This window comes from Antedon mediterranea, chromosome 2 (assembly GCF_964355755.1).
Source record: "Antedon mediterranea chromosome 2, ecAntMedi1.1, whole genome shotgun sequence".
Taxonomy (NCBI): domain Eukaryota; kingdom Metazoa; phylum Echinodermata; class Crinoidea; order Comatulida; family Antedonidae; genus Antedon; species Antedon mediterranea.
The window spans coordinates 11,595,197-11,609,870 of NC_092671.1; the positions used below are offsets into that span (position 1 = coordinate 11,595,197).

The 14,674-nt window shown below is 33.5% G+C and overlaps 2 protein-coding genes across 3 annotated transcripts in view; one reads left to right on the plus strand and one right to left on the minus strand.

Annotated features, from left to right (window-relative positions):
- Positions 1-14,674, minus strand: part of LOC140040420 (uncharacterized) — a 17,005-nt gene continuing 2,331 nt past the window's right edge. Inside the window, exons 1-11 of one of the 2 annotated variants that reach the window (XM_072086332.1) lie at positions 12,646-12,764; positions 9,552-9,731; positions 9,227-9,349; positions 8,908-9,118; positions 8,129-8,341; positions 6,432-6,551; positions 3,871-4,077; positions 3,490-3,778; positions 3,225-3,387; positions 2,674-3,062; positions 1-2,556 (exon numbers count right to left, since the gene is read on the minus strand). In XM_072086332.1, coding sequence (XP_071942433.1) covers positions 2,148-2,556; positions 2,674-3,062; positions 3,225-3,387; positions 3,490-3,778; positions 3,871-4,077; positions 6,432-6,551; positions 8,129-8,341; positions 8,908-9,118; positions 9,227-9,349; positions 9,552-9,722 — 2,295 coding nt within the window. In that variant the 5' untranslated portion in view covers positions 9,723-9,731; positions 12,646-12,764 and the 3' untranslated portion in view covers positions 1-2,147. Of the gene's footprint in view, positions 2,557-2,673; positions 3,063-3,224; positions 3,388-3,489; positions 3,779-3,870; positions 4,078-6,431; positions 6,552-8,128; positions 8,342-8,907; positions 9,119-9,226; positions 9,350-9,551; positions 9,732-12,645; positions 12,765-14,674 lie in introns of those variants that run through there. The other variant, XM_072086331.1, reaches the window with a different exon arrangement.
- LOC140040422 (haloacid dehalogenase-like hydrolase domain-containing protein 2) overlaps positions 12,887-14,674 on the plus strand; it is a 27,595-nt gene continuing 25,807 nt past the window's right edge. Inside the window, exon 1 of the mRNA XM_072086336.1 lies at positions 12,887-13,813. The gene's annotated coding sequence lies outside the window, so the exon portion shown is untranslated. The remainder of the gene's footprint in view (positions 13,814-14,674) is intronic.

A 14,674-nucleotide genomic window follows, 5' to 3' on the forward strand; every position in this document is an offset into this window, starting at 1 on the left:
TTTGACCAAACTACTTTATTTCAATTCAAACAATCGCATACAATTTTCAAATTCTGTAGCTGAAAGCAAAAAAAAGTGTTACAATCATGGATGTATCATATGTACATTATATTGTATATTTACCACAAAGTACTGGAGTTTCCATGATTTTAATACAAGCGGCTCATTATAAACATTTAACATAATCCTGAATCTTAATTGTGTATGGTGTGTCCTATTATTTATCAATGTACCATAAACCCACGATCTAAATAGAGCCATAGAATGTGTACAACAGTAATGGTTATCATCAATTTGTTTGAAAACCATTCGTTAGGTTAGTTAGACCCCCCTGCAATAAATGTCAATAATTTAAATGGTGTCCTGTTGTACAAAAGGTCACCTTCTTCTTGGCTTTGCTTCGCGAACGAAGATTTTATGAAGGGGTTTGTCCACGTCTGTCGCAGGCTCGTTTGTGGCTTACAAGTCCGATGCGAGAGAGGCATGTCCTTCCACAACGACTGCAGAGGAATGTCGGGTGCAACTCTTGTGGTTAAGGAAAGGTTAACCTACCTATTGGTGTCTGTCGCTAATTCCAGGTACATTTACCCAGTAAATCTCAAATGCATGATAATATAACAAATTGTACAATATTTACATAGAGGATTCTCTATGGTATTTACACCTATGTACTTGAAGCATATTTAATGCTTACACATTCCACATCGTAATCATTGGCTACATCATAGATGGACGTTTTGTTAGTTACCCTATGCATGTTGGTTGATATACAAGCTCATTTGAAATTATATCCCTATATTTACTACATGAGGCTTCTTTGATGTCTTGCCCTAGTATAATACTGTACATATCTTAACATAGAAACACTGAATGCAAAATAGCACATCTTCAATCAAATTAAGCACGTAATATATTAAATAAATGTTCAGATTTTGCCACATTTTTACATGTTTTTGTAGGAGGTAGACATTTACATTTATCTCATAATAAAGATAAATAGGTTTGTGTCCATACACGGTGTCTATGATGTATTGGAAAAGTTTAAATGCATTGGGTTTAATATATAAAAGTTCCTTTACAAAGTACGGGTGTATAAAATTATTTTCTTTTCAAAAAATGTTAATTGTTAAATTGAGTGACACATTGTTATTTTGTCATGTATAAAAAAAACACTATTGTATAGTAATATTGTTGTTTCTAGATGTGAATATGCTATGCTAACTAGTTTTAATGAAGGAGAAATATCACAAGATATAATTAAAGCAGAGATATTATAATTCTAAGCACACTTTAGCTGGATTGAGACATCTCTACAGAAAAGTATGCATACTGTACATATTGTTCTGCAATTTTTCAATTCCCAGATTCTTATAAGAGACAGTTGCTAAAACTATGCTGTGTGCCTACCTACCTACCATTCTAAATTTTAGAGTTGTAATAAAGTTTAAAAAAAACATTTCTTGTTGCAACTAGTTTGGTCAGAAAGTGCATCGCTTGCGCCACGACGAACATAGACCAATGAAAGCACGTCATGAACCTATGCCAAGATTCCTAATAAAACATAAATTAATATAAATAGTACAAGAGTCGCATAACGACCATCTTGAGGTCAGATGAAAAAAATATCAATAAAACAAATTATTCCTTCTTGCCATTCCAGAAGGAATAAGGAATTTGGAAGAAATACCTGAATTTTAAAATACAATGGCTTATTGTTTTAAAAGAAAATCGCCATTACACTACTGTACTTAGTTTCCGATAATTCCCAACGTTAGCAAAACAAAAATAATGTATAAATTTCTTCTTTTTTTTTCTTTTTGTTTTTAAGGCAGTTTCCACAAGAAACTGTCTTCTGTGCACTGTACGTGCTTACATGCTTCTTGTGTACTCGACACTTGTGTGGAGGCAACTAGCCATTTTTAAGGCATAATACATTGCATTTGTGCGTTTTCCATTCTAATATTAGAATCATAATGTAGACATAAATATAATTGCATACTAGGTGTTTTTCTATAGACAGATCATCGGATATAAGCCTACAGGTAGTTCAATGGCTTACAGTCTTGTCTTGAGTGCAAAATATATTTTCATGGGTTTACAAAATGTACAGTAACAGGAAAATACTATAGAATTGCAAGATATTGTCACTAAGCCAAAGGCTCCTTGTGGTTTGCGTTTCCATTTTGTAAAAATCCATCTGATTCAGCCGCAACATTATTTCCCAACTCTACTTCGTTTTTCTTATCGGTGCACCTGTCTGGGGTTTTTAATCTTTTATAATGTACATATATGTCATGTATTTCAAGTGCCAAGGGTACAACGATGATGAATGTTGCCGCTGTGTATGCCCACGCTTGAGATAAACCGATCCAGAAAGTGAACTCTCCTAAAGAGAGATCCCCGAGTGATGCCATGACAGCTGGCCAGATCATGACAAGAAAGATGGACAGAACAATGCTGATGCCGATTGACACCCTCTTGGTTTTCCTGAATACTTGTTTCATTTGCGCAAGAGTTGGACGATCTGTGCTAAGATGAATTGGGATGTTGAATTCTCTGTGAAACAAATATTACAAATTAATTATTGCAATATGTATTTTAAATATATATTATCTAAACTGGATTTAATGCTCAGTATAAAAAATGCCCTAAATTGAAAGGAAATAATTATACCTTGTGTAATGCTCACTCCATGGCATCAATGGGTTGTCAATGTCTCGAGTCTTCTCCCACACCTCCTCTTCTTCCTCTTCAGTCAATGGCTTTTGATAGATAAGCGACGTGGCCACACAGAAAACAGCTCCACCTGCGATTGCCACGATGTTACCCATCAACATATTGAATTCTTTACCAGTGTTTTCGAAGAACTTTCCGTTACCAAGACCACCCTCTTCCAAACTTGAAGTAATAAGTAGAGTCACAACGCCAAGTACCATACCACCAATGGCGCCAAATATCATTCCTTTACCGGTCAACCTTCCCCATGTTACACTAAGGATGATTGGAACAACAGCCGAAGCAATTGGGATACCCATGAAAGTGTAAAGCCATCCCATTTTCAGCTGCAAAAGTGAAAAAAAAAAAGAAAACTTTACTTTTTTTATCATTCATAGAAAATAACTGTATCAGAAGCCTGTGTATTTGTCTATGGTGAAATTACACTGAATCTCACCATAGAAAATACATTATATTATCGATAGAATAAAATAAAGATAGACACTTACATCTAGCAAAGCGAAGATCAGTGTAATGGGGACATTTGCTAGAGACACTAGCACAACACACCAATCACGTTTATCCCCTAGGAAGTCCAAGTAAGCTCTGTATTCACCATGTACAGAACATTTGTATCCTGGTCTGACAGCATCCTTGCAATCATTACGGATCCTGTTTTATAAGATAATACAAGGTTGTTACATGTTGAAGGAAACTCTCATTCACAAAAGGCACGTCTTAATTAATAAACCTATTTTTAAAAACACAACTTACTTGTCATCAGTGACGCAGTATGGGCACTCAGATTTTTTGACACACACGCATTGGTTAGCATCTTTGGAATGGCGCCCCCTGTTCTTTCCGCAGATCTCGCATGCATTGACATCTTCAACTACTTTGTAAGGTTTCCAGTGAAGCTTGTAAAGATCGTACACCAAGATGGATGTGATAGCGATACATTCTGCAGATCCAGTTGATGTCACTGCCATCAAGATGATGATGAACATGAGAACTTCACCATAATAACCCAACAATGCTCTTGCTATTGTCGGAGCAACAAGTCCTACAACGAGATAATATAGTTTTTAAAATTCTACAGTTGAGAATGGCCTACTGAATATGTATTTGTGTAGGATAAATTTAACCTTCATATACCTTCATTGATTTGGTCATCTGTGATTAACTGTTCTCCACTGTAAGAGCTGAGAGCCAAGAAGGAAAAGCCCATGGTTGCAGCAAATGTGAATGGGATGGCAAACCAGACAAGGCCTCCAGATATGAAGCCCCACATGCCTTCCCTAGGCTTAGCTGCTACTCCACTCTGCCAGTACGATTGGTCAACAAATACCGTTCCAAAGTTACCTAAGAGTAGTATAATAGACTTACGTTAGTTTGTATACAATGTATTTTTATATTAACTACAGTCCACTAAACTATCATTAGTAAGACAATTGGATTTGTTAAGTTTGCATAATACATATGCATATGGTTACATTTTACAATTTAATTTGCATATTATATATAAAGAAAGATCAATATGACATTACCCCACTAACTAATACAACAAGATATCAATGGTTAGTTTATCTATTTCCTAAATTGTTATCCTGAAAACATAATTTAAGCTTTATAATAAAGGAGGAAAAAGAAATGCATGTAATTAAACTACAGAACTTGACATAGGAATTCATGAATGAGTTAATTATATCTGAAGGGAAAAGAGCTAAGTTAACATTACCATACAAATTCAATTTAGACACAGTGTAAATGGGGCAAGGGCAATATTAGCAATAATTAAATCTCACAGCTATTTAGATACAGAAAGCCTCTAAAAATGTTGTATAGAAGGAAATAGAGACGGCATCTGTAAGAAGGTGGGCAAGTATAAAATATTTCTTAATCATTAGTAAATTGGTGTGCAGGACTTTAAAAAAAGGAAAATTCATTTGGAAAATTGGAAGTTATAGAACCCTTTAATTTTATTTAAATTATATTTCCATTGGGAACCACATTAAATTGGGTGACAATTTTTGAAAAGGACATTTTAGGAGTGTTTTTAATTATATTATGTAAGGTCCAATAGAAGTAAGGAATTCTGAGCACATAATAGTGCCTTAACTCGTTCGGTCATCGTGGCTTAAAGCGTTTCAATTACCGACGGTATCTCTGCCGACTTGGTGATCATCTCTAGCTGCAGTTGTGGTGCGTGGACGTCCCAAATGGAGAGAACGTCAACTTTCCAGCGGTTCTATCCGTATACATTATCCAACAGCCCTTCACTGAAAGGAACTTAGTAGGTGCAGAATACTGATCGATAACGTAAACAATTAAAAAACGTAGATATCTAAATTCCTTTCTTCTAATACCAGACGAATTATTTAATAGAGATGTTTTAGCCTCTGACACTATCTCTCTACACTCTGCATCCTAACACACGCACTGTTAATGCCCACCTTAAAATTCAATATTCCTCCCTTCAATTAACCCCCCTCCCTTCGTTCAAATCATTTCCTCTATGCATTGTTGCAATTTTGGTTCCAATTATTATTTCCAACCCCCAAATCACCCCTGCTTCTGGATTCACACATTAAAACACAATATCTTAGTTTAGCATATGTTAGTTGCCTTTAATATTGGTTGCACTCTCTTTCTCTCTCACTCAGAAATACAAAAAAAAATAAATTAAAATAACAATTAAAACAATGAAGGCAAACATCTCACCAAACATCATTAGGCAATTGTGAGTTGTGTCTTGTACGCCTTCCAAAGTGTACCAAAACGGGTGCACTCTGCATCCATTTATTAAAAAAAGTGCACATTTAAAATGCAAAATTTTAAATTTATCAAAGTGCAATCAACTCTCCTTATGCTTAAACAGGTGTTTAAAATTGTAAAATTTCCAATAAAGAAAAATTATAATTTTGATAAAATTTAAAATGTGATTCACATTCGATCTGTAGAAAATTCACAAGATTTAGAGTTAAGTTTTACATATTTATTTTGGTGCTTAAAGAGAGTCTGTAGTTGCACTGAAGAATGTTTTTAAATTTAATTTTATAAAAATATAATGATATACCGCCAAGTTTTGATTTTATATAAAATTTGACAGTAAAGTTTAAAATATGTTGATCATAAATAATTATTACACTTACACCGATTATTAGTCAGTTAAAATAAAACATGTACAAAAAAAATAAATGTCTATGCAAGTTTTCCAGGCTGGTAGCCAGGTATAACAGAGGAAAGAGGTTGGGAAGGTGTAAATGTAAATAAACCAAGGTACCATAGTTAATATTACATTTTATAGAAATTTTGATAAATGGGAAATTCCCTGGCAACGAGCCTGTATTATTACTAATCAGCACACATGATTGACAGCACTCAATAAATAAATGTAAATAAAAATTGCATGTGCTCTGAAGAAAAGCACTCATTATAAATTCCAGGTATGTACACAGATTGTTTTATAAAAATAGATAATGAAGGAAAAAAAAAAACAGTTTTACAAATGCAGTTTCTTTTACTGCTTTTTTTATAAATTTATAAAGATTTGATATTCTACATTTATTTATACGAGTGGTTTGTGTAATCTTTCTGTGCACATTCCTTGTGAAATTGTCTCCGTGTTTAAAATATTAATTTGGAAAGACATTTTCACTGAGCATGACATGCACAAGACCCACAATCAAAGTAAGAAAAGTAGAAAGATTACTTACCAACGAGGTTGATAATACCAAACATGAGGCCATTCGACGAGAGGAAAGAAAAGTAACGCTCGTTCGAGCTACTTGTGACCTCACCACAGGTTATATATTCATACACACTATCAACAGAGCCTGCAATTTAACAATGTAACCAATAAATCAAATAATAAAATAAAATATACATTGTTAAAGTCAATAATAAATTCAACATTAGAATTAACCATTTTTCTATTCTAAGGTCTGAAATACAACAAAATCAACATTTATACAAACTGTATTAAAGTGGAGCTCCACCCAGAAAATTACTATTTTTCATACATTTCAACTATTATTTAAAAATATCATCCCTTATACTTCATATTTTTTTGAAATTTTTTTCAATGAGTACGATTTTCTTGAAAATCATGCCTTTTTGCGTTTTTGGGGGATACCTTGTAATTTCCTATTCTTTTACATGCAAAAGGGGGGTATATTTGAATAATCCTAAAAAATTCATTTCTTCACCAAAAAAAAAAAGTAAAATGTATATTTATGTAATTTTTCCAGATCTTTCTATTTCTGGTATTTTTATCACGTATACATTGCGCAATTTTGCGTAAATAGACACTTTCCCCCGTTCGGGTCCAATTGGGTTTTTTATTTTGCTAGGGAGTCCGATCACGTGACATTTTCCACAATCACACACTACTGCAGCTGGCGATCTGTTATTTTGTCGCGATGTTATTTTTGACGGGCGAAAAGTATATTAAAACATTCTGAATGTGACCCTATTATGTTTCACAGTGTAATAATGTGATTATGAGACTATTACTAAAATGTCAAATTTAACGAGATTTGAGAAAGATGTGGCTATATTATATTCAATAAAGCTAGGCCTACTAGAGTGTAGGTATGTACCGATGCTGCTTAGTGGCTTGGCCTCTAGCTAGGCTAGGCTGACAGCAGTGAAGTTTGTTTTGCTGTCACCCGACCTTGGCCTACCCATGGGCCATGATAGGGTGCCTGAATAGTTGCTTTTCAGTCAGGTCTAAGCTTGCACATCGCTTTACTATTCTTTACTACTCTTGTTCTGTATAGGATTTTGTGTTTCACAGTTCTTAATATGCGAGAAAACCCAGGAACGATAAATGGGGCGAAACGACCATGTCTATGAATACATAGGCCTCTAGACAAAAATTCAAGCCTAGCTAGGCTGAGCAGACGGCTTAGCTAGGCCTAACCCTAGCTTAAAGTTAAAAGCAATCTGATAAGATTATAATGCTGCTGTTGTTGTTGTACAGTGAAAATCATGAGGTTACATGTAAATTATACTGACATTCTTATCGGAAATATTACTTAGGCCTAAACAAATCGTATTAATTGTGTGTATAAAATTTATTCCCCATTTTTCGACACCTAATTCACCAAAGGGAAGAAATTTTCACAATGCGTTGACCAGCGACTAAAACGCGTCAGTCGCTAAGTGTAACGCGTTTCGCGACGTATTGTAAACTAATAACCCCTAAGTTACTGAAAAACTGTAATTTGTTAAAAAACACTATTTTCTGACCGATTTTTTAGAAATGAGTTTTTGGAAAATATTTCCGTATTTTTCCTGGTTTTTTTATGTAATCACTTTCAATTAAACATACTTAAACATAATATAAGCTGAGAAAGTCTGAGTGTAGCTCCACTTTAAATTATCGAATCTTGTAATGTATAAAACTTACCAAGTGGAAATTCTGGATCAGAAGCACTGACGTATACTTTGCTAAGGAAAACGAGTAATCCGATGAAAATGATACCAGTGTTGAAATAAGACATGTAAAAAGTAGCACCAAGACCGCCAATAAACGTGTAACTACCGATCATAGCGGCGAGAATGAGAGATGCCATTTCGAGGCTAAAGCCAGGAACCAAATTCATCATAACTGCTGTACCACCTGTTATTACAATTAGATGTTTAAATATAGATTATTTTTTTGACTAACATTAACATCTACCTACTGTATCTGTTCTACAAACAATGGAAATGTATAAATCCCCAGAGAGGCCTACATTAATATCGAGAGCATGTCTTCATAAAACACTCACTTGCTTGTGAATTATTTATTTAATTCATTCCGACATCAACAGCAAGCAGAACATTTGCAAATTAAAAGATAAAAATAGACTAAAGCAATAATGATATTTGAAAATCATACGGAGAGGCTTCAGGAAGATTCTTTTCAATATCTTAATTGGTGTGTTTTCAACTTTTAAATTCTGTAAGATTTTATTCAACTACGGTCATTTTATATTTTACTTTTCCAGAGGCCTTGTTTTATGATGGATTGGCAACTTAAAATAATTTAAAACAACTTTATATCGTATTGATGGATCTGTCAAAATGCATTAGTTACTAAACTTTAAATACAAAATATAAATGGCTCTATTCATCATTTCTCCATATTTATTAAAGATTTATTTACAGTTTCGATGATGAATGCTTTTAAATTTGTTAACGTACCCATCATCATCATGACAGTGACTATGAAATTAGTCAGGAGAGCCATGAAGCAGAAGACAAGATGAACTCTTGATCCAAATCGTGCGTAGGTCACTTGTAAAAATGTCTTTGCTCCAGGGGCCTTTATCTTTAGCTGGACGGACAATGCTGCAAACAACAATAGCTGGACAGTTGCTCCAGCTGCGTACCAGAAAGGACCACTTATACCATACTGCAAAATTTAAAAAATAAAAATTGATAAATTATTTGATTTTAAAGAGTTGATGATGTATGAATGATTTATATTTTATTATTTAATTTATTCATGAATTATACAGACCTTTGCTGCTACTGATGATGACTGAAGGAGTGTCGCTGCCCATGTCCATTGTGATACAATTGTTGCTGCAGTAATGCCAATGTTTACTTTACCACCAGCATCAAAACTTGTGTCTAGATTGTCCTGTTTTTGTAAAAAAAAAATATTATTACTATATAGCCTAGCTAGTACTAGTAGGCTAGGCCTACTAGGCCGCCCTAGTTACATTAAATTTACCCTATAGGCCCTAGGCTATATAAGTTTGTAAATTTCTTACTAGCAAAAAAACATCTCATTTCTTGGTGAATTTGTTATGGAAAGATGAAATTGCTATATATTATAGTACCTTATCTTGAAAAACGTACGACCTTATCCAAGTAAATCCTTTAGCTAAGATGACTGCAAAAACTGCGAAGGCGAGGGTAATCCAAATGGCCACTGAGACGGTAAGCGACTCTGAATCGATAACTAGAGTACCGGTGGTCCCATTCCAAAGTATTGAATCACAGAAGTCCATATTTTAGACCTAAAAATAATAAAAACTACTATTTATGTTTTCTGAAAATGTGTTCGTATACTTTTAGAACCAGATAGTACTAGCTAGAGCTAGCTATCACCAACCTGCAATATCACAAAAACTATTAAATAACACAATAAGCCTAGCCTAGGCCTATATAAAAAGCATGTCACTTTTGCGTCGTGTGTATATATATGTAAATAGCGTGATCGAATTTTTAATGAAATATTTTTTTCGATGCGCGCGCGTGTTGTCAAGTCAAGCGCCCTCTAAAAATGTTAAGACAGAAACAATTTTGGTTATATTTTGTTGCTATATTATTGATTTTTAATAAAATATAATGCAAGTTCTTATTGTAAATTGCTGGACCAATTTTTCAAAAACCACACGTATTTTATTTTCATATATTCATAAAACACTTTATCATGCTTATCATGGGAATTGGGTAAGGAAGTGTCACGGGCGGATAAATGTATTGATGATGCGATTACAAAAAAACAATATAGGCCTAGTATTCATATTTATATTTTTTTTCTAATTCATTTTGGAGTATACAATACACGGTATCGGATACTTCTGTTCACATTAATTAAGATCGATTTCATCGCGCTCTCTTTTCACTGTAATGTTTCAGGAGTTCGCCGTATCGCTTTGGCACTCCTGGAATGTGTATCGTGCGAAGAGGCCAACAGGGTTGTTTAGGAATTTCCTCTGAGAAATAGGGCAATGATGCTAATTGGTTCGTCATCCACCACTCTGGAAAATGATCGTTGATTTCTTTTTTTCGGCTGATATCCATAATGATCCATCAAAAGCCGTAGTTTTCTAATAAATTACCACCATACATGCATTTTTAAAATGCGGAATTTCCACGAAAATCTGTTTCAACGAAAAATTATTTTTTAACTAACTAAATTGTATTCCTTTAATGTTTCTCCATTACGTAACCGTTGTTTTTTTGTATACTGTATATAAAGGCAAAATTTCGCCATTTCAATCATAAAAATAAGAACATTATTTGTATATATTTCATATTGTGAGATACACGAATGCATCCGGTTTAGGCATATGATGTTTTCACTTGAGGAAACGCTAAGTAAATATTTGTCTTGCCGATTTTTGTCAATGAATCTCAAATGTTAGAATAATGTAATCAATCTCATCTATCACTTTAATAAATATAGTTATAGTTTCGCTGCAATTGACCCTTTGTTAATAAATAACTTTTAATGATAAATTAAAGAGCGGGTATTGACCTTTTTTGTTCACAAAAATCAAGTAAACAAGTACAATGTTACGTTTTTACAGATTGTCTTTAATGTCGCGGCGCAACGGGAATGTGCTCTATTTTGAAATCTATTTTTGTCGCAATGGCCACATTAGTTTCAGGTGGTTCGTAATACAATTTTAAGGAAAGATAGTTGAGGACAGGTAAAACGATCAGTCACAAGATGCCCTAATCATTCCTGTAACCAGATCTCATTTTTTACGGAACTTACTCAGTATTTTCAGCCAATGTGCCTCAGAGGAAGTAGGCGCGCCTATTGGTGATGCCACGACCGATAGCGTCGCCGTAAGATAATATTTGAATGTTTTCCTTTTCATTGTAAAATCTCTTTGCTTTTACAACGGTCACCAACATTATTAGTTATTTCCTTATATTTACTACACACGTTCTCTCGGTCGGCAGCATCCGCGGGTTCTTATAAAAATATTTCGTATAAAACACAACCATATTCGTGCCGTCCTATTTTTCCGCCGAAGGCATTCCCTGCCGCGAGTTTTTCATCATAAAAGAATGCCTTGCTGAAATTCCACAGAATATAATTACGACATAGGTCAGCCATATCGGATGTAGGCTCCCATTATTGTTTCCGAGTACTGTATTTATATTCCACCTCGTTCGCTGCTGGCTGTATGGAAGGTTCATTTATCAATCTTCCTAAGCAGGTTTTGCCAGTAAGATTTACCGGAATAAATTGGCTCTAACCGGTATTAACCTTTTTTTTTAATGCACCTTGTAAAACATTCAGTATAGTTCTATAGACACAAACACATTTAATAGACCTACTTTTGTTTCTAGGCCAGGCTTGAAATTAAAGTCGGAATGTTTTGGATCGAAAATTGCAGTTAACACAAAAAAAAAATAGATCAGATTTATGATTATAATATGAGTAAAGAAATCACCTGGAGTCGGTAGAAAAGTTGGTTTACTTTTCCGGAATTGATCCATACTGAGAGAACACAAACAAAATGTTCAAATGGTTTTGCCGACAATGAAATGTATAAAACATATTCAATGAAAATATCCAATACACTTTAAAGCCGCACGCATTAAATGTAATAACATATTTATGATGATAATGATACATTGTCAATACAGTATTTAATATTCAATTGTATTAAGAATCGTAATGTACGTATCTAGATCATTCCAACGATGATTAGAACATGATATAATAAGTATTGTTCGAAAAACTCTAGTACAATGAGGAGGAAATACATTTAAAGTCTCACTTTAAAAAGAACACCCAAAAATATACTGTAAATGGGCATTAAAAGAAACTTTGGTCATTTTAAAGCCTGTCGGTTTTTATGCTTTCAACAAAAACTTTAAGGCGGAAATAGCAAGAAAAATTCATAACCACGTGTTCGAGAACAAAAGATCTTATTTATATTTAGTCAATAATTTATTTTAAACATGTTTGGTTAATTCATTATTTTTCTCGAATAATACCTTACTTAATGTATACATTTTCACTACTCAGGTTTTGTTTAAGATAATTTGGAACGGTCGATGTTATTCAACTCAATGAATACGGTACTGGCCTTTTGTATATTATAGATTTGTGTCTCCCAACATGGCCGACAATTTAAGTTCATTTAGCAGCGATTTAAAATACAAAAGCTACGATTTACTTACCGAAAATGATAGTCAAATACACAAAACAAGTTAATTTGTAGTTTTTAGCAAATATTATTAACAATTTAGGCGCGGCAAACTGAATGTTACCTCGTAAGCAACGACTTCTCCTTCCGTATGTCAGGTTTTAGAACAACGCGATTGCATTCACGGTCAAGACCAACCCCAACCAAGAGCATGGCGAACTCATGCATTATTCATTAAACCTTATTACGTAGGCGAAAGGAAAATGGCAATAATTGTTATGCACCAGTAGAATCTTTCAGATCGTGATAAGTGATGAAGCATGTTTGGTGGTATGGTGTGCTTCTATTTTGAGGCTCACAGTATTGATTCATACCAAACAATACAAAAACAACAATACCGTTATAATTGATGACCAGAAGGGATAGGAACAATATCGTCTCCTGACAAATAATGTTAAAAATTAAAAGAGTTGTGTAGGAACTACATATTTGATTATTCAAAAAATACATTTGGTATATATAATAGTTAAAACAGAATCTGGTAAGTTCGTTATTAAAAATACATTTCCATGTAATCATTGCGCAACATGCATATTACAAATCAATATCGTATTTCAGTAATTATCCCATATTTGTTACGATAATTAGTTTTCGGAACATCCGTACGCTAACAAACCCTTTTTTAAAACTAGCCTCACTTAAAAAAAAAAAAAAAAAACAGAAACGAGCTCTTCTCCTAAACTAAATACTATAATACTATGTGGTGAATATTATAATAATCCTTTATTTTCTGTATCAATTGCATATGCATGAATTATCAAGCTTACTAATTTGGCCATGAACTCATGACATATGTGATTTGTTGCGGTAGTAATTAATTTAGTTGTTTATTCAGGGCTATTCATTTTATGAGATGACATGTCAAAAATTTCCATTACATCATTCTGATAATGTTCTGATACGTGAAATAAATTTCAAATAGACAGAGTTCGATTCTCGGCGACACGAATTGTTTTCGCTCTCTCGGCGGCAAATTTCTAATCGTTATAATAATGAAAGTTTCGCATTAGTATATTAAAGTATCACTGCCGGTTTATTTGGAGATTTATTTATTTTTTTTCAAACAAAAATCGGGATTAAATTGACAAGCAGGGATGTTCAAATTTCAAAACCAAAAGATGATTTTGTAGCAACAACAAAAGGTAAAAGACAATTTGAGCCAGGGAAAGACGTAGGCCTGTGATTCTTATTTTAAATCGGATAGTTGTATTGAGATTTAATACAAATCCAGCTTGGCAGCAGGACCAGGGAGGTATTACAATAGTATTACAGTAAAAAAATAATATAAGTTGTTATTGAACAACATTTGAATCGCGACTCTCTAACATAATTATCGGATAAATTAGAACATTATTCGGGATTTAGTATCCGAACCGTTCTTCTTCCAATGTCACATGCGACGGATTGTCAGAATGCGATTTATCAGAATTATAATTCTGGTCCTGTGATTCTTTTCAGATTTATTTTAAATCGGATAGTTGGATTGAGATTTAATCCAACTATCACAACTTTGAACTGTTTTATTTTAAAAATGTGTGTTTTCTTTTCCATTGCTGTTGCAAAATTAGTAGTTTTTTAATTATAGTTTTGTAATAGCGTTGAGTCAAATTTTATGTTTTTAGTTCATAATCAAATATGAAAAATGATTTAGTTTCAGTTTTTATTTTCCATTATTTTTGTATTCAATTTTGTAATTTGTATGGACGCGTGCCACTGTTGAAAGAGTGTTGTTCAAAATAAATAGTATATTATTATATAAGTTGTTATTGAACAACATTTGAATCGCGATCTAACATTATTATTATCGGATAACAATAGGAACATTATTTCGGGATTTAGTATCCGAACCGTTGTTCTTCCAAATGCCACATGCGACGGATTGCCAGAATGCGATTATATCCGAATTTTAATTCTGGTCCATTTCGGAAAAAACTTGAAAGTCAGTTTATTGATAACCATATTTTATTATTGTTACATCCGGCCATCTATCAGTAAATGGTAAA